Source organism: Asparagus officinalis, chromosome 3 (assembly GCF_001876935.1).
Source record: "Asparagus officinalis chromosome 3, Aspof.V1, whole genome shotgun sequence".
In the NCBI taxonomy this organism is placed as follows: domain Eukaryota; kingdom Viridiplantae; phylum Streptophyta; class Magnoliopsida; order Asparagales; family Asparagaceae; genus Asparagus; species Asparagus officinalis.
The window spans coordinates 2,317,475-2,339,664 of NC_033796.1; the positions used below are offsets into that span (position 1 = coordinate 2,317,475).

The following is a 22,190-nucleotide window of genomic DNA, read 5'->3' on the forward strand; positions in this document are numbered from 1 at the left end:
TGGCATTAAACACCATTAGAGAGATCAGTGGGAAAATTTTAAAGTTTAGGATAGTTTTGTGAGACTCCCTAAAATTCAATAAAAAAAAAAGGGAAGCCCCCAAGTTTTGGGTTATTTTAACTTTAACTTATCTATATAACATATATGATAAGAAGACTATAGAAAAAAACCATATGGTTTTTAATATGTTTTTGAAATATAGGATAGGCTAAACAACTAATCTATACTATTTTATAAAAATCTTTGTTAGGTTAGGCAAAAGTGAAGGAATGATTGAAAATTCCTCAATCATCCATACTAATTATATATCAATCTATATTACTATATAAAAATCTTTGTGAGTGTAGACCAACCTGGAGGAATGATTGAAACTTTCTCAATTTTTAGTTGAGTTGTTAGGTAAATTTATGTTCTGTGTTATGCAAATTGGTAATTTTAAATTGAATAGACATTTTGTCCATTTATTCTCTCATTAAATGCATGCCTCCACTCCCCACCCCACCAAAGGTTATCTTATTTTCATTCTCTCTCTCTCTCTCTCTCTCTCTCTCTCTCTCTCTAAAAGGTTATATCATTTTCATTCTTCCATCTCTTTCTTTTATGGATCTTCCATAGGGGTGGCGGTTGAGCTGGGTTGGCCCAAAACCCATAATGAACTAGCCTGTTGTGGGTCGGGTTTTACCCAGCTTAATAGAATGCAGGTTTGGTTTGGCTCGGCTCGATCTCAAAGTGAGTCCAGTATGAGTCTATTTCTGAAACTCAGGCTGAACTCGAACCTCCGGCCTACAAACCCAACCCAGCTCGAATCGGGCCTCAGCTATCACTAAGTCCGGAACCTAACTTGCATCCATAATAACATTAGTTTTTAGTAAAATAAATTAGTTATTAGTAACTAGCTATTGTTAACTATTTAGTATTTTTAAAGCAAAAAATTGGTATGTCGAGTCCAAAACCTTCCTCAACAAAATCGTTACCAATTGGTCAAAATTTATTTAAATCAAGTTTTAAAAAGTCAAAAAATAAAAGAAAGAAAAAGAAATGAAAAGTAGTGGGTTGGGTTGCCCAATCCAGCCCAACTCGAATGGTTAGGTCAGTGTGCCGGGTTGGGTTATGTTCCTAGCTGGGATGTCCAGGCTTTGGCTCGAACAGAGCTCAAGGTTAGCTCGGATCAACATGGCCTGGATCAGCTCGAAACATGTGGGCTTGGGCCCGGGTTGGCCCAGCCCGACCTAATCGCCAGCCCTAATCTTTCATCTCTTTCTTAAATTTAAAATTTTATACATAAACCTTTTAGAAATTATATAATTGACAAAAGTTAAAAAGCAACATAGTGTAATGTAGATTATGACATATTTTAAACGAGGGCGTTACTTTACACGTCTATAACATATAATTAAAAAAATATTTTAAGAACTAAAAATTTATACTTTTCATAATTATGGAAATAATTTTTTAAAGATTAGATGAAGTTTTCTTATCTAGAATAGCTGTTGTTACTTTAATCTAAAATCATAAGAATTTTCTTATTAATTTGATCACATGACGTGAGTTATGCACGTGCATATTATACTAGACATCTTGTAAGTGCGCATTAAATAATAATAATAATATAATTAAAATGTAGGACCCACGATTATTTAGAAAAAATTGATGTTACTAACACGTGCATTTGAAAATGCTAATATACTAGTAGGAAAATAAAAGTCTCATCTAACATTTCTGGCTAAATGACACCTAAATACCATAAAGTTTTCCTATTGTGGTACTAAATCGTAAAAAATAACATTTTAATATCCCAAGTTCTAAAAAAATAGTACTTTAATATCCTAAGTTGTAAAAAAATGACGCTTAAATACCATATTATTTCACAACATTTACACTTAAATACCTTAAGTTGTAAGAAAGTAGCACTTTAATAAGCTAAATTGTAAAAAAATAGCACTTTGATATTCTAAGTCATAAAAACATTTCTAAGAATTTTCTCATGAAAACTAACAAAAGGTGCTAACGTGCTAATATTTTAGCACTTTGCTAAAGTGTTACCTTTTATAACTTACGTTAATTAAGTGACACACTGAGACAACTTTATAGTATTTAAGTGCCATTTACCCAACATTTATCTGGAAAAAAAAGGGATCATCTCCTTTTGTTTTCCCCAAATAAAATTGGAACCGGAGAATTTTTCCTCCATCTCCTCTAAGGGGCTGTTTGGTTGTATGTTTTTACCATGTAAAAGGATGTAAAGTGTAAAAAAGTGGGTCCCAATGTCAGCTTTCATCACTTTCAATTGTTTGTTTGTAGTTGTGAAAATAGTGTAAAGTGGTTTCATATGCTGATGTGGCTTGTAAAGTGATTTCATGAAAAAAAGACATGATTTTAGGAGAAAGCTAACATTGAAGTTAGGAAAAAATAATAAAAAATAATTCTAACAAATATGATCATTTGAGTAGGGACCACTTTTTACACTTTCCAAACAAACAATTAAAGTTTTATTTTACAAACCAAACAAGTGTTTTATGATTCCAATGGAATCAAAAACAAACAAAGAAAAGTATAAAAGTAAAATTGATGAGGTGGTGGACAACAACTTTCCAAGTTGTGTCATAAATACACAACTTTACCAACAACAACCAAACAGCCCCTAACGGGTTTCGAATATAACCTGATACTCGTGGATCTGGATCTGACCCGAACCGTTCCGCCCTAAAACCCTCAGGTTCTCTCTTTACCGGAAGATTCTAGGGTTTTAGCTCATCACTTTCAACTCCTTGAGAAATTACGATCGATCCCCGATGTTGAGAAAGAGATCCTCGTCAATTCTCACTCTCAGGGCCCTCTCCAAGGTCAGTTCTCTTCCTCTCCTCTTCCGTTCTTCAAATTATAGGTCCATTTCGCAGAACGCACAAGTTGCTAGGGTTTTCGATGGAGGGCAGAATCCAAATGGAGTTTCAGGCGGAGATTTCTATGAAAGGGGAGATCTTGCGTATGGTAACCAATTGAATTCAAGTGGAATGAGCGCTGCTGGCGTGGGTTGTCAGCTGAATCCGAATGGATTTCGAGGATCGAGTTCGAATGGGGTTTATGGAGGAAATCAATATGGGCAAGAAAGAAGGGATCTTGGAGAGGTTTGTCAGTGGGAATCAAATGGGTCAAGTGCGCCACTGAGGAATTTGAATGGGTTTCATGGCCAGAATCCAGATGGCTATACAAAAAGTAATTTTGTGGTTCGGCCGGTGAATATACTGAGTAATTATCAAGATCCTAATGCAGTTTACAAGGAAAACCACAGAGATTCATCGAATTTCTATCCAAGTTCTGGTATTTCTCACGATGGATTTGGCTCTGGAGGACCTTCTCAGAGTGCGTATGGAGAAAATGGTTATCAAGGAATGCCCAATCAAGATTCCTACGGGCATAACAGAGAGAGCACCTTGCCTGCAGGTCAGCATAACTTAAGTCAATCTCCTTTAGCTGATAGTTTGTCTCAAACGGGTGAAAGTGTCACTTACAAGGGCACCCTCATTGAGCTTGATGAGTTCTGTAAAAAGGGCGATGTCACAGAAGCAGTTGAAGTTCTTCATTTGCTAAGGAATAATGGTGTGACCGTGGATCTCCCAAGATATTTGACGTTGTTGCAGACTTGCGGAGAGACCAAATCTCTAGAAGAAGCAAGAATTGTCCACAATCACATGGATGAAGTAATGGGTGAGCTAGGAGTTGCAGTTAATAACAAGATGTTGGATACATACTCTACGTGCGGTTCGATGGTTGATGCTTACCAACTGTTTGAGAAAATGCGCCATAGAAATTTGACATCTTGGGATACTATGATAAATGGCCTAGCGAATAATAATCTTGGGGAGGAAGCAATTGATCTCTTCACTCAGTTCAAGGAGAGAGGATTGCAGCCAGATGGAGAACTATTTATTGCTGTGTTCAATGCTTGTGCTACTTTAGGAGCAGTTGATGAAGGAATTTTGCATTTTGAATCAATGAAGGAGAAATTCAGTATTGCGCCTACAATGAAACATTATGTTAGCCTTGTAGATATGCTTGGAAGAAGTGGTTATTTAGACGAAGCTCTTGAGTTTATTGACAAGATGCCTGTTGAGCCAAGTGTTGAAGTTTGGGAAACTCTGATGCATCTTTGTAGAGTTAATGGATATAAGGAGCTTGGAGATAGATGTTTTGAGATTGTGGAACAACTCGACCCCTCAAGGTTAACTGAGCAGACCAAGATGGGTCTTTTTCCTATTAAAGCATCTGACATGCAGAAAGAAAGGAAAAATAATTCTGACCCTTTCGCTGTTAGACGCCACACACATGAGTTACGTGCAGGGGATAGATCTCATCCAGAGTCAGACAGGATTTATGCACAGCTACGAGCTTTGTTACCGAATATGAAAGAGGCTGGCTACATTCCAAATACTAACCCTGTGCTCCATGACATCGACCTAGAAGCTAGAGGGGAAGCTTTGATGGCCCATAGTGAGAAGCTAGCTGCTGCTTATTTTCTCTTTACTTCCCCACCTCGTCAACCTATGAGAATTATTAAAAACCTACGCTTTTGTCCGGATTGCCATGAAGCAATGAAGATCATATCAAAGCTTACAGGTCGTTTAATTATTTGCAGAGATGCGAAGAGGTTTCACCATTTTGAGAATGGGGTCTGCTCTTGCAGGGACTATTACTAAAAGGGAGTAGGTATGTATCTGTCAAAAGTTAAAATATAACTTTCTTTCCTGCTTTGCACTCACTGAGGCATTGAAATATTATAGATTAAGATTCCTTTTGTTAAAGTTTCCTGCAATTGTGAAATTTCATTTATCTGCATGTTAAATCTTAGTGGAGTGTTTAAAGCAAGATTGTCGCTTAGGTAAACTTGTGCAATCAATATGTTTAGATTTTTTGTAATCTTCTCCAAACTTTTCTGCTTTTCAGTTCCTTTATCTTCTCTACTCATATCTATGTGACACTTATATTTATCTTCTTATTAAATTGTGGCAAGTCCCATTAATTTCAGTAATCAATTCAGATATAAGGAACTATATTTACTTTAAAACACAAATTTCCAAAATTTCCTCTGGTCAGTGTTCTCAAATGCGATATGTTGGGAGCAAGATGCATACATACACACCATATCTTCTGCATATCTGGCTGCTAACTGAGAAGAAAGTCAGAACGGAAGAAGAAAGAGGAGTTGGTCGCTGTTATCTTGCTGCTGCGGAGAATGGAGGAGCTAACATCGGAGAGAGAATTAGGGGAGGATTCTGTCTATTGACTGCAAAAGTGCAAGCCTTTTGAAATCTGTCATCCTTCAAACTTAGAAATGGGTGAGTTAGATCAGGTTGAGTTGGCTATATCTGACTTATTATCCTTAACCTTATCCACTCTCTTTTCCTCTCTCATACCTCATCAAACTGGGAGTACATGGAGGAGCACTGACAGTGAAGACACAGATAACTTCCAAAAACTAGCCTTGAGCAGCAAGGCATAACACCAGAAACAAGGTTTCACCTTATTTCTGTACAATTTCTGTTCTGTCTTTACCAAGTAAATGCTATAGCCTCGTTATAGCCATTTCAGCATCAGACACCATAATGTTAGGTATGCTGTGATCAAATCAGACTATGACAAATTAGAGTCACAATCTCCTTATCTTATAGTAAGAAGAGAATAGTACAAACTTTTTTCTTTGTCCTTTGGTAAGTCTGTTCTTTTCCTCTCTTGTGTTTCTATTATCTAAAGTCTAAATATGTTTCCTGCAAATATAAGAAACAAAATCTTATCTAAACACTTCCAAGTATTTGCTTTTTCTTATTGAATCTTTGGTTATATTACATAATTGAACACCAACGATGAAGTGGAATCTTCCTCACTGAAATGGCTTACCTTCGCGATATTTAATCGTGAGTTATTCTAATCAAATGATAGCATGTTGGATCTTAATATATCTTTGGATTTTATGAGATACTGCGTAGTAGTAGTAGTGGCTTATGCTACTTATTTTTTGCTATTCAAAATCTGTATACTTTGAAATGTTAGATTTCTCTGGGGTTCTTAGCATGTGGAAGTTCATGTCCCTAGTTCTTATTTATGACTTCAGTGACAAATAAAAAAGAACCACTTTACTAACTGATCACGTATAGAAATGATGAATAAGTTTTAGCTAATAAAGCATATTACAAGATATATTGTGTTTATCCGGAATGGTGAGTCTGGTCTGGTGTCACCGTTATCAACTTGTTATCTTCAGGCTCCCTCTCAAATCCTTTTTGACAGTTGCACGGTTTACTACTTTGCCTTTACCACTAACTTAAACTGTTGTTTGTCAACAGAGGCATTCTCATCTTGCCCTAAGGTACTATGACCTTTGAGCAATCTTTCGGTCCACTATAATCCTTCAGTCAGATACCAGTGTTTATCTAATATTCTTGCTTCCATTTTTCACTGTTATACCCATGAGTATGATCAATTGATGCAGAAATGAATTTCACTTACTGTACGTATTATTTCCTTTATTAGTGAGGCACTAAAGACCTTCTGCTACTTAGGTACCTTGAAATTCCAAAATCCAAACTCAGGAACGTGCTGATTTTTCCTTCTTATGATTCCCCTTGATATCACACTTATTATTCTCTCTTTTAATTCATATTGATAGAGCAACTTGCTCTAGTGAAACAAAATTATGGAAAAAATGCAAAATATAACACTAGCTAGGATAATTTAAGCAAAGCCTACAGTACTACAGCGTGTACAGCTGCAGTGAAAACAGGCAACTTATTATCTGTGATAACTATTATTAAGTTTAAGTGTGTAACAACTTGACCAGAAAAAAGTTCATCATTTAGAACAACAACCTAAATCCTATATCCATACCAGCAGCTTTGAAAAAACTTTGCCTTCATCCAAAAATTTGGATTATCTACACAAGAGGCACTTAATTGCCACCTTAAAAAGAATAGGTTAGGGGCACCAATGTGGTGCTGATGGATGTTGTGCCAAACTCATAATGTTTACTTAATATTCTCAATTTTAGTCCCTCTAATAATTAGGTCAAATCTCTGAAATAATTAGGTCAAATCTCTGAAGTTATGGTGAGAGTTGAGGATCATAGTTTTATATTAATTCTAACATGCCCTTGTAGGTTGATCACCCTTTTTATGGGCTGAAAACCTAGACTCATGCAGCGGTAGCAATTTTTTAAAATCCGCATTAAATTTGTGGTCAACAAGATTCGAACATGGGTTGCTCTGATACCATCTCAAATTTACACAAAAACAGTGAACTTATGGTGAGGGTTGAGGATTATAGTTTTATGTTAATTTTTAACAAATATGAAATCAAATATATGCCGAATGAATCAGTTTGGGAGTAAGGATTCTAATCAATGCCGTCTCTATGTGTGATAGTGGTACCAGTTATCCTTTGGTATGTTTGTCCATGCTTTTTGTCCGACCACTTATTCGAGGACTTCTGTAGTTATATTTAGAATATCTGGGAAGACGCAAAAGGAAGAAAGTAGGGGGGGGGGATGAAAAGAGAAGAAGGAAGTGGAAACAGAAGAAGCAGGGCCGTACCTAGGAATTTTGGGGCCCAAGGCGAAATATTGGATGAGGCCTAAGTGATACAACTCATAATACATTTTATCTCATTCTTCTTACCTTTTGAGCGGCAAAATTACATATTATTTTCAATATCTTGTAACATGGTCGATCTTAAATAAGATTTTAGTAATTTTAATTTTGAAAAACTTCTTTCAGCGGAAGCAACTGTTACGAGTATAGTCAATAGTACACGATAAGCAATACAAGTATTTAGAAAATAATCTAACCACTTTATATAGTTCAACACTTCAATTGGACTATTAATCTCTATTTTTAAAATTTCCCTAAGCACTCTCAATTCTGAAAACAAATCAAGTCCATTAATATCTAAATGTTCATCATGTTTTAGTGCATTTTCGAGATTAAGATAATATGCTTTCAATTCAATATAATCTAAAGCTTTTAATTTTTTTCAAATCAAACAAAAAACCAAATTTTTTTTCATACGTTTTAAATTGTTCAAACCTACTTTCAATTGAGCCAAGCGATTTATCAACTATGTATAGAAATATTCAATACGAAAAGATTCTTCAGCGTTAAATGTTGTTTCATTACCAATATTTCATCAAATTGTTTTTTTCTATGAATTTTACGTTTTTCACAAAATATAGGTTGTACGTCATTTAATTAGCAAGTTCTTTAGTTGAATTCAAAGCAGATATAAAAGCATTTTGTCTATAATTTTCTAAATATACAATAAGACCCTTTAATTGATCTATGACAATATCAATATGCATATATTTAGATTGTAAGATTTTACTAACTGAATTAACAGCAAACAATATGTCATACCAAATATTCATAGCTATTAAGAATTCAAAATTTTCAATCTCATAAGTTGCTAAGCTATAATTAACTTCACTTTTTATCTTTGGATCTTCACTTTTTAAATAGGGTTAGCTTTATGCTTAAGTAACTAAGTTACATATATTATATATATGGGTGGGTGGGCCTTATCCAACTTGGGGCCCAAGGCAAAGGCCTTAGTTGCCTTATGCTAGGGCCGGCCCTGAGAAGAAGCTATATATATGCTAAGTGATGCATGTGGATGTGTGTATTCCGATTAGTGCATAAAAATAGATTTCATGTATTCCCAACAATACTTAAAGTAACTGTTTCTACTGATGACAATTTTCAAAAGAGAAGTCATTTGCTTCAAATCTGCTTGTGTTGAGAACCCATAAAAGGTTTATTTATTATTTTTTCTTCTGTAAATATCAGTTATTCTGCCAGTAACTGCTTTCAACTTGGAGCAGATCGGCTTAATCAGAAGAAAAGAAAGGAAAATAAAATTTTGTTTTCATATTTTGGACTCATCTTTTCGTCTACTTCATTACAGGATGGATGTGTTTAACCTACTAATGAATATGGCAGCGTCTGTGCCGTATGTTTTGTTCGGAGATTACATTGTCAGGCTAAGTTATTCATCTCAACAACACACAAATCTCAGTAAGCAACGATCTGAGTTTGCCTGCAATCAGGTTCCACAAGGCCGAAGTTGGCTTTGCACGCGGCACTGTCGTCTCCCTTCTGTATCATATCGTCATCTAATAACTCATGATCTTCTCAAGTTAATTTCTTTATACTGCAGCAGGACAAGTTGAAATTGTCATTTTATTATAATTGTAACCATTTGGAAAATACTGAGGGAAATAAAATTTTTACGATTCATAATCCATGACGTGCTTTGTTTTGGGCCTTCCTGTTAGTTTGAAGGGCTCCTTCCCATTCAGATCTTCATAATTTCTTCCTAATTTGCTATGGATATTGTTCGCTTTTCTCAGTACTTGGGTTTTTGTGAGCGCTATAACTTTGAACTTGATGACTGTTTTTTTTCTTTTTCTTTTTTTAGAAAAGACTTATGCATAGGTATGATACGGCTCAGATATGATACTTATCATATTTATATTCGCTTACCCATCTCGGATACGGATATATCTCGGTAAGGAATATTCATATCCATATCCGCTAAAATCAGATACGGATATGGACATACATGCGGATATGTAAGTGGATACAAAGCGGATATGAGAAAACTGAATACTATTGAGAAAAAATGTAGTTTATACGATACAAAAGAATTCATTAATATGTTTATTGTATCTGAAAAGCTAATATTTAACATCTTGATCATCAAAATTAACCTCAAATCTATATTCTAAGAATTAAAACTATCGTAATGGTATGATTAATATGTATTCGTATATTTCAGATACGGATCCGAATATTTCATTACAAAACTATATCCATAATCATATCCTATCGATTATTGATTTGAGTAACCATATCTGTATCCTGAATACGATTATGAATATTTTTTAGGATATGGATACGGTTTAGCACCTCTACTTACACGCATATAAAGCTTTCATGAAGAGGAAAGGTCGTAGCTATAAGTTTGGTGTTTTTATTTTACTAGGTGGAAAGCACGTGCACTACACGTGATCAAATATTATAATTATTTACTTTAAGTTTATTTATTTACTATAACATTGTTGCAAAAAATTTATAATTATCATAATATATTAAAATTTTTTGGATATTTTCATGTGTGATTTTAACATTTTGTCTTCCCGAGAAATAGTGATGTTTAAAGCCTTAAAATATTAATGATTTAAGATTAATTAGTAATTTGAATGTATAATTTCAAAATATTAATGATGTAAGGGATCAATACGGAAAAAACCTATTATTATTATTAATAAATAAATTCTTGAGTTCATCAAGGAAAATGGTAGGTTTTATCTAGTCATTAAGGATTTTGTTCAGTTATAAAAAAATCACTTCCATCTGTTATTTACTTCCACCTGTTGTTTATCTGGCGATCGAGTATTATAGATATTCAAAAACTTTTTTCTAGAATTTTCTAAGTTAGAATGTGCAAATTTAATCAAGAAAGAAAAAACAAATTATGTGATCAATTCTAAAATCTAATGTTGTACTCTTTTTACATCTTCCCAACTACTAATTGATCTGTCAAAATAATTACTCCCTAGTTTCAGAAAATTATAAAATATAGTTAGGAATAATTTGTACATATTATGTATTCATATTGATTGTATTTTAACAAAATAATTCATATTTATCCAATGTCAAACAACATCTAAAAATGTAGCTTAATGAGTTAAAAGAATACAATATCTCCAATAATACTCATATCCAAGCTATGAGCTTCATAAACTTATAAGAATGTGAGCAATATAAAATGATAACTTAATTTACTTTGTCAAATAATTTATTACAAATCATGAAAGACATGGGGAATCAGAATGATCATATACCCATCCTAAATAAATATTAAATTTCTCTTAGAGATTCTTGAAGCAAAAGTTTTTTAGAGTTGATGTGTAGGATAAATTTAAGGACAAATAACCCAAATGAATTAATTGAGTGATAGACTTGCTATAAACTCTACTCTTATAAAATTGATATCACATGTGCCTTAAGTTGTGCTTTTGTTTAAGAGTTAATTTTAGAAAAATTTCCCTCAACTATGAAGGGCATGAGCCCAAGTTTTGGGTGTTTTGTAGATAATCTATCTCAACTTAAAAAAAAATTTGATTTTAACCCCAGTGAACTTTTCTCACTTAAACATAACCTCTAAAAACTACCATTATTGAGTCTTATCTATTATGTGACAAGTACTTGACTTGGAAAGACTAAAATATCAATCAATCATAAAAGAATTATCTTAGTTTTTGCAAGATAAAATAGGTGATATAGAGAGAAAAGGAATTGTTAATTGGTTGTGATCCTTTTATTATCGGTTGAGGGGTTCTTTTTAATTAAAATTGCTTTCTTTGAGAGGGTATTTTGTCCAAATCACATATCGAAGTAACTATGCTAAGGGGGTTTGTTGACAGAAGTGCTAAAGATTAGGGGAGTTTTTATGAGATACTCTATAGTTGAGAGGTGTTTTCTAAAATTACACCCAAAATTGAGATGGGTAATCTATAACACCCCACATAATGAGGGAGTTTTGATAAATTGAATCAGTTGAGTGTGTTTTTTAATACAATCCCCATAGTTGAGAGGGTTTTTAAAAATTAGCACTTCTTTTAAATATGACTTATTTATAATTTATCCCTCAAAATTTTAATAATTTAATATTAGTCCCTAAAATTATGAGCAATTTTAAAAATTTGTGAGAGTAACATAGAATCATTGGATATTAAAATCAAAGAACTAATATCTAAATAATATTTACATATTTTCTCTTATAGGCATTCTATTAAATATCGACCAACATATTGCTATATCGGCCAATATATCGGGTTAAGGACCTTATCTCAGTAATATTTTATATTATTTTCTTTTGTTTGTTGATTTTTTTGATATGTCGTCCGTTATCGAAAATATGGCTGATATATCCTTTTGAAGATATCAAGAAAATCATGTCATTTTTAATTTGATTGTGGGCTTGGGTTTAGATCATGTTTGAGAAACAAAATTGGAACCCGCAAAACCCACAAATGCCACAATTCTTCTCCAAATCTCTCCACTTTAGGCTCTCTCAAATCTTAATCATATATCTTGATGCAAATTCTTATGTTTAGAATTCATTAATATGTTAGGTTACATATTACAATGTCATGTTATGTATGAATGTTATCTCATATGACACCCAATGTTACATACATATCCCTGATTTTTGCAACCGATGTCATGGATATTATTTTTTTAATATTTATTCGATATCCAACACTTTGTAGTAGTCCTTCAAAAGCCTCTTCTAAAGTTTTCTAAGCAAAGTATATAATTTTAAGAAATAATTCAAAATCTCGAGACTCATTCAAAATATGATGCTTTAATTTTTACACATCTCCTCTACTGTATAAATATAAGCTAAGCATCTGGCCTTATATTGTATGATGAATATTTTTTTATCAGTGAGATCATATACTATTGTTTGTGGATAACAAATGTATCAAATCTTTTATAGGCTTAACTGAACTTAAATACCTTATAGTTTACCAAAATTATACTTATATACCTCTACTTGTATCTTGATGCACTTTTTTTTTCAATTTTAGATAACATATCTTGTTGTAGTTAAATATCCTAATGTTTTCGAAAATTTAATGTTTGTACATTCTGTCTTGTTACCTAAATATAAGAATGTTCTTTGTAATTTTTCTATATGAGTTTCATGGTATAATTTTAGAACAATTCTATGTTTTCTACTCTTTCCATAAATACTTTATTGACATGTAATTATCTATTAATATATTATTATACATTACTAATAATTAATATGATGTAGAGTTTTATAATAACGTTGGAAGTTCTAGGGACCAAATTATGCAAACTTAAAGTGACATATAATATAATTAATTAACAATGATAATTAATTTAGTTTAGTTAGTATTAGAATGCAATATCAAAAGAGAATAGAGGTAATATAGTCATTGGAAACTTTTTCTACAACTCCCTCTTTTAAAGGGACTATGATTTTATTTTATTCTCTTTAGAAAATATTTGTAGACAAGCAAAACTTTTTTGAGAACCCTTCTACATAAAGAGAATGCTTGTTGGCATCTTTGTGCATTTTGAGCCTCAAAGTATTATATCCCGTAAAGATGGAAAAGATCAAATCCAAAACATCCTACAAGGGGAGGAAGTTGTGATACTATTTTAAACTAAGCTCATTTGATGTTCACTTGGCTAAGCTATGTGCAGTTTTGTTTAATTTTACGTATCATAATTATCTTGTTGCCTACGTTAGGAACCTACTGTTTAATTTACTAGGTCAATTATAGCTCCTAAATTGAAATAAATTGTGCCCAAATGTGAAATGGGTGAAGATTATTGGTTTTTGGGGTGGACTTGACTTTTGTACGAGGGAAATTAACTAGGACTGGGAAATTGCATGTCAGCTTCAAAGGGAAGAAGTTTCAGAAATAAATTAAAGCTTTGACTTATTAGATTCCATTTTCAAGTTGCTTTTGGTGATGTATGAGGTGATGCCACGCAATCCGTTGATGAACCAAGTCAAGATCTCAAATAACTGAAATCCAAGATACCCCCTAATCCAGGCTCTCTCCGTAAATACTTAAATCTTGTTGAGGACTCTTTCAAATCCACTGTCTGTGACTCTGTGTCCATAAAAGGACATAAAGGTCTCTATGAAACAAGTAGCGACAAAGGATAGAAGACCTTTGCTTCAGTGCCCACCAGGGGTGGAATCGAATCGAATTTGAAGGAATAGTGCAATGTTTAAATTCGAGTTCGGTTTATATGATGCTATTCGTGTTCGAATTCGAATTCGATTCGAATAGTAATACAAATTCGAATTGGCTTCGTTTATTTATATTGATGTTTGAAAAAAAATTCGCGAATATTCAATTAGCGTTACTCCACAACTTTGATTTCAAATTATTCGTCAAATATTCGATATGTATTTGTTAATAATTCGAAAATCATAAAAAATAAATATAATCAGTAAACAAAAGGGTTTTTTTACCCTTCCAGTGAGAAAAAGCAGAGAATCACGGCTCGAAATCTCCAAGATCTGTAGAGATCGAGGGAAGTGGGCGTCGTCGCCGGGAGGGATGAGGGCGTCGTCGCGGGGAGAAGCGCAGGTCGTCGGAGAGGGAAGAGGGCGTCGTCACGGCGAGGGAGGACAGCGTCGGCGGGGAGGGAGGAGGGCGTCGGAGAGAGAGGAGCATAGGTCCTCGGAGAGGGAAGAGAGAGTCGTCGCGGGGAGGGAGGACGGCGTCGGGGGGTGGGAGGAAGCGGAAAGTGGAAACTCAGTGATCGTGAAAACCCTAGGCCCCTCTATGCCCATTTAAATATAGGTAGAAGTTGTAATAAAAATTTTGATGGGTAATATTTGCAACAAGTTTAATTAATAGAACTAACATATAAAAAGTTATCGAATAGTTAATAATCAATCGAATCGGATATATATTTAGTTAAATTCTATTTGTTTATAAGCCGAATACTAAAAAATATTTATTTAGTATTAAATGAACTGTCGGATCGAATATGACTGGATATCTGGATGAATATTAATCGAATTGTTTATTAAATATTTGGTTCGCTTCCACCCCTAGTCCCACTAGTCGTGAACACGACATATCATTTTTTTTCGTTACGATAATCCTGATTTTTAAATACTACAGTAATAAATTTTAAAATTTTTTGATTATTACATTTCTCGCCTTTACTACGTAAAAAAACTCAGTATTCTCGTGTGTTATAATGTTTTTTCAAAAAATTGCTACAGCGTCCAGTTCATGTTTGCTACAGTAATAACGCTACATCAAATGTACTATAGCATTTACTATAGTATGAATAGTGAATCTTAGGTTCTTCCATTTGTACAGAGGAATAGATATGGATCAGAACGATATAGAAAATTTGGAAACAATTATAGGGATAATTAATTTATAGCAAACTCTATGACGTATCCTCTAATTATTTTATAGGGTTATTTAGATATTATCCCTTCGCATCTTCAATAATTCAACACCGGTCTCTCAAAATTTTGGAATTGATCGCAAGTCCTACAAATCCTAAGGGTCTTGCAATTTGGCCCCTTGACGACCAAAGTACTCCTTAGCTTATGCGCCCCAAAAAACCCTGTAGTGTAAAAAAAAATGAAACGTAAAATGAGGGCTATTTCATATTTGTGTCATTAAAGAACCAAATTGCGTGATTCTTTAGGATTTGAGGCGTATATGAGAGCTATTTTAAAGATTTGAGAGGCTATAACATGGATTTTTTTGAAAATGTGAGCGACTAATATCTAAATAACCCTATTTTATAATGTATTAGGAAAAGACTTATAGTATTTATAGTAACTATAAAAATTTAGAAAATTATTATTATAATTATTTTCATAACAAATTCACAAAATAATTTGTAAAGCCTGATTTTGTTTCATTCGAAAACCATACGTGAAATTGGTCCCGATAGAGAAAGAAGGGAGACGAAGATCCTTACGTAGTTCGCGTTCTTTTTTTCCACGAGAGGGACCCACACACACAAACCGCCTCGTTTCCTCGTCCTTAATCTCCTTCGTTTCTTTTTCTTTTTTCTCTCTTTAACGAGAGGGTTAAATAATCAAAAAATGCCATCTTCTGAGGAAAAAAATAAAAAAAAAACTGAATTTTTTGACGACCCATTTCGTTTTTAGGCCTCAATGTTGTTGAGGAAACAAGGGTCTCTTTGATGGGTGTTTGATTTTCTTTTTCCCTGCTTTGTTATCAGAGAGAGAGAGAGAGAGAGAGGCCATGGGAAACTGCTTGAATTTTTTGAGCTCTAATGTGAAGTCTGAGAATGCTCGAGTCTCTGACAATGCATCTAGTGAGCATCTTTCTATCTTTTATTTATTTATGAAAGTTTGAATCTTGTGGAGTTTTTGGTCGTGTTTGCCTCAAATTATTGGTTTTTGCTGTTTTGTAGATTGGAATGTTGAGATTAAATGCTCCTTTTTTCCCCTGTTGAAACAAAGTTTGTCGTTTGGGGTTTCTTAAAATTAGGCTACAATGAAATAAATTTGATGAACTCTGCTTTTATTTATGCTTGGTTTTGGCCCTTTGGATTATCTTTTATTTCTGGGAGATGTTATAATTATTAGGAAATTGATCCCTTTGTTCTGAAAATGGAGTATAAAAGTAGAATTTTTGACAAGCTTGCTTACGCTTCAAGAGCACTTTAAATCAAGTTCCTCATCTCCACTCCAACTTCAAATTTGGGACCCTGTATTCTTTTATGGTTCACTCTATTCTTAAGTCAGATTTTTTTTTTTCCGGAAGATAAAAAAGTCAGAATTGATAATCTAGCCAAGAAAGCCTTATGACAGGTGAATTTGAATATGCATGAGAAATATGTGAATGCTGTATGGTTTTTGTTTCTCATTCTAGCCTTTTTTTTCCCGTACTAAAAGGTGTAAACAAATTTAGAAAATATCTATGCAGTTAGCCTTGATTGTGTAACTTATTCAATCCTGCCAGATATGCATATTGCCCATTTGCCAAATGCTTAAAAATTTATAATGTTCAATTATTTGACTGCGACATCGGAATCAAATGTTTCTGAGGCTATGCAACTTGTAAGCATCAGTTCATGGTCTAGGTTCTTTATTTGATGTTACAAATGTTTGGTACTTCTTCTGTGATTAAAATCTTTGCAAGCTTGAAAAGAATGTTCTATTTGTCCGCTACAAGATCATCCCTCAAGACCCACTGCCAAACCATGCATATCCACTGCTCCTGCCACTGTGGCAGCACGCTTAAGTCCTCTAACTCTTTCCATACCTTCTCATACTCAAGGGAGCAGCAGTGGTTCTCTTCCTACGCCACGAACCGAAAGTGAAATATTATCTAGCCGTAGTCTGAAGGCCTTCACATTCAACGAGCTGAAAACTGCAACTAGAAATTTCCGTCCTGACAGTCTTGTTGGTGAAGGAGGATTCGGTTATGTCTTTAAAGGTTGGATCGATTCACAAACGTTTACTGCTTCGAAGCCTGGTTTGGGCATGGTGGTTGCTGTCAAGAAGCTTAAACCGGAGGGTTCTCAAGGCCACAAGGAATGGCTTGTAAGCTCTTATATTTTGATACTTCAATCTTGAGTCTATTTGTTGTTTAACTGCATATGTAACTTGGCAGACAGAAGTTAATTATCTCGGTCAGCTTCACCATCCCAATTTGGTAAAGCTCATTGGATATTGTTTAGATGGTGGTCACCGGCTCTTGGTCTATGAATTTATGCCAAGAGGGAGTCTTGAGAACCATCTTTTTAGAAGTAAGTGTGGTATAGAATGACTCAATACGGTTGGTGACTTTGTTTTCCATTTTATGTCAAAACATGATGACTTAATAAAGCTTTTAATTGTTAGGTCCCCAAGCTTCTGAACCTTTTGCTATTACTTTGAACTTGGAAAAGAATAAATGAGTGACATGAACAACTAAGAAGTATATTATGCAATTATTTTTTGTGTAACATATCAATGAATTGTAATTGGTAATCGTCATACAGGAAGATTTAGTAACAGCACAAGGGTGTATTCATACGTTTCCTTAGTGTTGATTACTCTAATTATTCTGATAATTTTCATTTAACTGATACTTTCCAGGAGGTCCCCAACCTCTTTCTTGGGCAACAAGAATTAAAGTAGCCATTACTGCTGCCAAGGGACTCACATTTTTGCATGATCCTGAAAGACAAGTGATATATCGAGATGTTAAGGCTTCCAATATTCTTCTCGATTTGGTAGATTCTTGAATAAACTAGACACGCAAAATCTTTAGAAGATGAATCTGCTTCCAGGATGTCTTTTTCACATCTTATCTTGCTGTTACAAATGCAGGAATTTAATGCGAAACTGTCAGACTTTGGCTTGGCGAAGGCTGGCCCAACCGGAGATAAGACACACGTCTCTACACGAGTCATTGGTACTCAGGGATACGCTGCACCAGAGTATATTGCAACAGGTTCTTAAAATGCTATCTTGGCTTACGTAAAACTGAATTTACAATATGTAACACAGTTTCTAGATGTTTGAAACCTCTCATTAAGCTAATATAGATGATCGAAGCTTTGTATACTTGGTATTATATAACATAGTGTCTAGGTGCCTTCTCATTATGCAAATATAAAAAGCATGTTTGCAACTTGGAACGTTATGTCTAATGATTGCTTCTTCTTCATGATAACAGCATATGTCATAAGGTTTTATCCCTGTATATTCATATGTGTGTACTTCTATATAAATTCTTTCCATTCAAAGTCAACTGTATACCCTCTGCATGAAAAATGCTTTTCATTCAAGTTTATCTACATCTTATAGGGTGATTCAAGTAGTTTAAAAATTTTAACCTATGCATCGAATAGACCAAAACATTAGGTCGAAAACAACATGTGCTTAGAAATTAAATCTTTGGTCTGTGACATGCAACTTCTTGATCCAAACCATAACCATGATTTTAATGCGTAAAAATCCTTATGTATTGATTTTTTATTTGGTCTAAAGCATTCTAAACAATTAAAGTAAAGAACTTGCTAAGTCCTTTTTGTGTCTACCTAATGTACATGCAAGAAGGAGAAAAAAATCCATACCACTTAAGGGGCTGTTTGGTTGGTTTCTTTTGCCCCTGATTCCCTGCCAAAACTGACAGCTTGCTGTCAGTTTTGGCAGCTTTCTTGCTGTCAGTTTTGGCAGGAAATCAGGGGCAAAAGAAGCAAAACAAACAGCCCCTTAAACTTTTGATTTTAAGACAGTCTCATGATGCAGATCAGATGTATGTACATATATATGTCTCTATGTACATGTGTGTATTTGTGCATGTATCTATACACAATGAACCTGCCTACTATAATTACGAGACTTGTGTGAACTCCATACTGTGATGAGAATCTCTAGACAACGAAATCTTCTCACGATTAGTCTCCATTGCACTTGGTTGAATTGTAACAGACCGATTTTGCAGGTCGTTTATCTGCAAAGGCCGACATCTACAGCTTTGGTGTTGTGTTATTGGAGCTGTTATCAGGACGCCCAGCTTTTGATAGCTCAAAACCAAGTACAGAACAAAACCTCGTTGACTGGGCTAAGCCTTTTCTGGGTGACAAGAGAAAACTATTCCGAATAATGGATTCTAAGTTAGAAGGTCAATACCCGAAGAAAGTGGCCTATGCCTTTGCAATTCTCGCCTTGCAATGCATTAGCAATGATCCCAGGAAAAGGCCTTGTATGTCTGAAGTGTTGCCAGTGCTGGAGCAGCTTCAGGATCCAAAGAATGCAGATAAAATTCTCCAAAATGTACGTGTAAAATCAATAACCGGTAAGAAATCACCAATGGGGCATAATGCATTGCCACACCGGTCAGCTCCCAGTTCATCATCGCTCCAGCAAACTCCGGATGCCTCACCACTCCGGCGTACTCCGCCTAGATCACCCATTCGGCAGACTCCTGGTGGATCGCCATTTCGGCAGACTCCTGGTGGATCGCCTCTTCGACAGACTCCTAGTGGATCGCCTCTTCGGCGGACTCCTGGTGGATCACCCTTGCCATCCAATAGACAATCACCTAGCATGCATTGAGTTTGATTCACACATTTCAGATGGTATTTCCTTGCTCCCTTTTTTTACAAGGGTTAACTGGCAGACTCCTGGTGGATCACCCTTGACATCCAATAGACAATCACCTAGCATGCATTGAGTTTGATTCACACATTTCAGATGGTATTTCCTTGCTCCCTTTTTTTCACAAGGGTTAACTGGCAGACTCCTGGTGGATCACCCTTGCCATCCAATAGACATTCACCTAGCATGCATTGAGTTTGATTCACACGTTTCAGATGGTATTTCCTTACTCCCCTTTTTTACAAGGGTTAACTGGGGATGGACCCCCTGCATGTACTGTCGCCTAATTGAACTTACTACCCTATAGTTCTATTGTTGCAGATAGACCCCCACCTAGGTGACTTTTTGTTTTCAATTGGCTTACCCTAGCGTTATAACGCCGGCTTCAACCAAGGTCTGGATGTTATTCTTGAGAGCTAAGCAATCCTTGGTAGGATGGAGGATCCTCCTGTGGTACTCGCAGTATGTTGGATCCGCAGAATCGTTATCTTCCTCCTGATGCGTGATGGGCGGGAGTTTGATTTTGTTGTTTTCGAGAAGGGTCTCGAAGATAGCTGGAACGTCTTCGTCTTTGAACGAGTACTCGTTTTGGAGCTTCTCGTCCGAATTCTCCTGTTGTTCCCAGGACTGCTGTTGTGACGTTTGATTATCGTCAATAACCGTTGCAGGTACGTCCCCTTCATCATGAGGTACGAGATCCGAATCCAGAGGATTAACCATCGGTTGGTTTCTCTCGACCTTCCGCCTTCTGATGAAGCGTTCAGCCTGTTCTCCTCGAGCCTTCAACTCTTTCCAGGTATTGAGCGGCTCTATTCCCATCACGTCCAAGATGTTAATGGACAAGTTGTTCTGACAAGTCTGCAAGAGGAATTCCTCCGTGACGGGATCCCTGCAGTTCATTGCCTGATTGCGGAAGCGTTTGATGAAGGTATCCACCGACTCTCCGCCTTTTTGTTTCTCGTCGAAGAGTGTCCTGATCGACACCTCGGTGTCATCATCGAAGAAATGGGCGAGAAACATGCCTTCCAAGTCCTCCCAGCTGTTGATGCTTCCGGGCTTGAGACGGCGGTACCAATCGAAGGCAGGCCCGCGAAGGGTGCCAACGAATGACCGAACCATCAAGGGTCCGTTGCCAGAGATCACCCCCAAGTGGGACTTGAAGTAGATCAGATGCTGAGTGGGCGAACCCTTCCCGCCGAACGGCGTGAAGTTGATCAGGTTGAACTTCGCCGGATACGGGATCGAATCCCACTCTTTCGGGTAAGGACACGGAATGCCGGTCCTCTTCACCTCCCGAACAGACATCAGGGCTTCGATTTTTCTTTCGAGCTCCTTTATCTTTCAAAGTGAAAGTTGAAAAATATTAACAAAATAATCACATTTGAGATGACTATATCCAACAATTTTGATGATTTATTCTATAGCACACACAAAATGGAGCAGATCTTTGTGTATAATCATTAGGAACTTTACAAACATGTTCACGAGATTCCCCAATGCATATAATTTTTCCTTTTGATTGCAGGACACCTTTGATTAATCCCGATCGCAATATGATGGGATCTATTGGACGCATTTTCCTCACTTTTGAACTTTTAAAATAGAACACAAAATATAACAGAAATGACAAGGTGAGCGCATGGTCCTTGTTATGTATTCTGTATAAAGAATGAAGAGTAGCTGAAAAAGAAATTGAAAGAAATGTTATTAGCAATGTAATATCTTTCTTATGTCCTCCATGAGATTATTCTGTGTAAATATGCAGGCAGGTCGTGGTTGGTGTTTCTGTTGTCCATGTATGTATGTGGTGGTATATATGTGTGCATGCATGTGTGTATGTGTACGTGTTATGTGTGTGGTAGTGTGTGTCTGCATGTCAGTATTTTGTATGTGCGCGCGCACGCACGTTGATCCAGGGCAATGCACATTTGTATCATAAATTTCAGACTTGGTGTCTTTCTACATGTACATTGGACATGAATATTAAGCATTTCTGTGTTTACATGTTGATAAGTGTCTACATCATTATTCAATTATGTTCGATTATTATATATGACAAGCATGCGTGCCTATTGTTTAACAGCTCTTTATACGTCTATCGTCCATTGCAAAATTATTCCAGTGTTTCAAGATTGAAAATTTAATACATATAATATGTCTCATTTTGCTCGATAAAGTGGTTTGTATTCTGTATTCTACCTACAATCGAATCGATCACCAATCACTTGGTGGTTTCTATATGTTTTTTCTTTTGGCAGATTTTTTTTACCTGATCTTGATGCACAAAGAAGTTTGGTGTTTCACAATTTATACGTTTAACAAACCTCTTTTCACTCGAATAGTGCCTAATTGCACGAAATAGCACTGTTTAGCACTTAAAAAACCAGTGATATTTCTCTCTCTCCCCCCTCTCTGTCCCCGCCTCCATTAAAATCTGAAACCCCTCGCCGTCTCCTTCATCATTCTTTCACCTTCTTCGGTGACCACCTCCG

The 22,190-nt window shown here is 35.4% G+C and overlaps 2 protein-coding genes across 7 annotated transcripts; both read left to right on the top strand.

The window, feature by feature from the left end:
* LOC109832619 (pentatricopeptide repeat-containing protein At4g32450, mitochondrial-like) lies at positions 2,693-9,283 on the top strand. 2 transcript variants are annotated; one of them, XR_002244806.1, is made up of 3 exons: positions 2,693-4,704; positions 5,092-5,510; positions 8,947-9,283. XR_002244806.1 is itself a non-coding variant. In XM_020399992.1 (2 exons), the coding sequence occupies exon 1, from the start codon at positions 2,793-2,795 to the stop codon at positions 4,692-4,694; it is 1,902 nt and encodes a 633-aa protein (XP_020255581.1). In that variant the 5' UTR covers positions 2,693-2,792; the 3' UTR covers positions 4,695-4,704; positions 8,947-9,283. The 2 variants fall into 2 exon arrangements, 1 of the variants encoding a protein (XP_020255581.1); XM_020399992.1 differs by lacking the exon at positions 5,092-5,510.
* On the top strand, positions 15,670-21,428 carry LOC109832620 (probable serine/threonine-protein kinase PBL3). Of its 5 annotated transcripts, none has more exons than XM_020399994.1 (8): positions 15,670-15,917; positions 16,781-17,151; positions 17,222-17,357; positions 17,689-17,825; positions 17,923-18,046; positions 19,043-19,625; positions 19,744-19,916; positions 21,224-21,428. In XM_020399994.1, exons 1-7 carry the CDS (start codon positions 15,845-15,847, stop codon positions 19,772-19,774), a joined length of 1,455 nt encoding a protein of 484 aa, XP_020255583.1. In that variant the 5' UTR covers positions 15,670-15,844; the 3' UTR covers positions 19,775-19,916; positions 21,224-21,428. The 5 variants fall into 5 exon arrangements, with proteins under 5 accessions (XP_020255583.1, XP_020255584.1, XP_020255582.1 ...); XM_020399995.1 differs by having other exon boundaries at positions 19,744-19,797; XM_020399993.1 differs by having other exon boundaries at positions 19,043-19,916.

Coding starts and splice junctions, on each gene's coding strand:
- LOC109832619 (XM_020399992.1), top strand. CDS start 2,793: ATGTTGAGAAAGAGATCCTCGTCAATTCTCACTCTCAGGGCCCTCTCC.
- LOC109832620 (XM_020399993.1), top strand. CDS start 15,845: ATGGGAAACTGCTTGAATTTTTTGAGCTCTAATGTGAAGTCTGAGAAT. Junction 17,358..17,688: donor TGAGAACCATCTTTTTAGAA/GTAAGTGTGGTA, acceptor GATACTTTCCAG/GAGGTCCCCAACCTCTTTCT. Junction 18,047..19,042: donor ACCAGAGTATATTGCAACAG/GTTCTTAAAATG, acceptor CCGATTTTGCAG/GTCGTTTATCTGCAAAGGCC.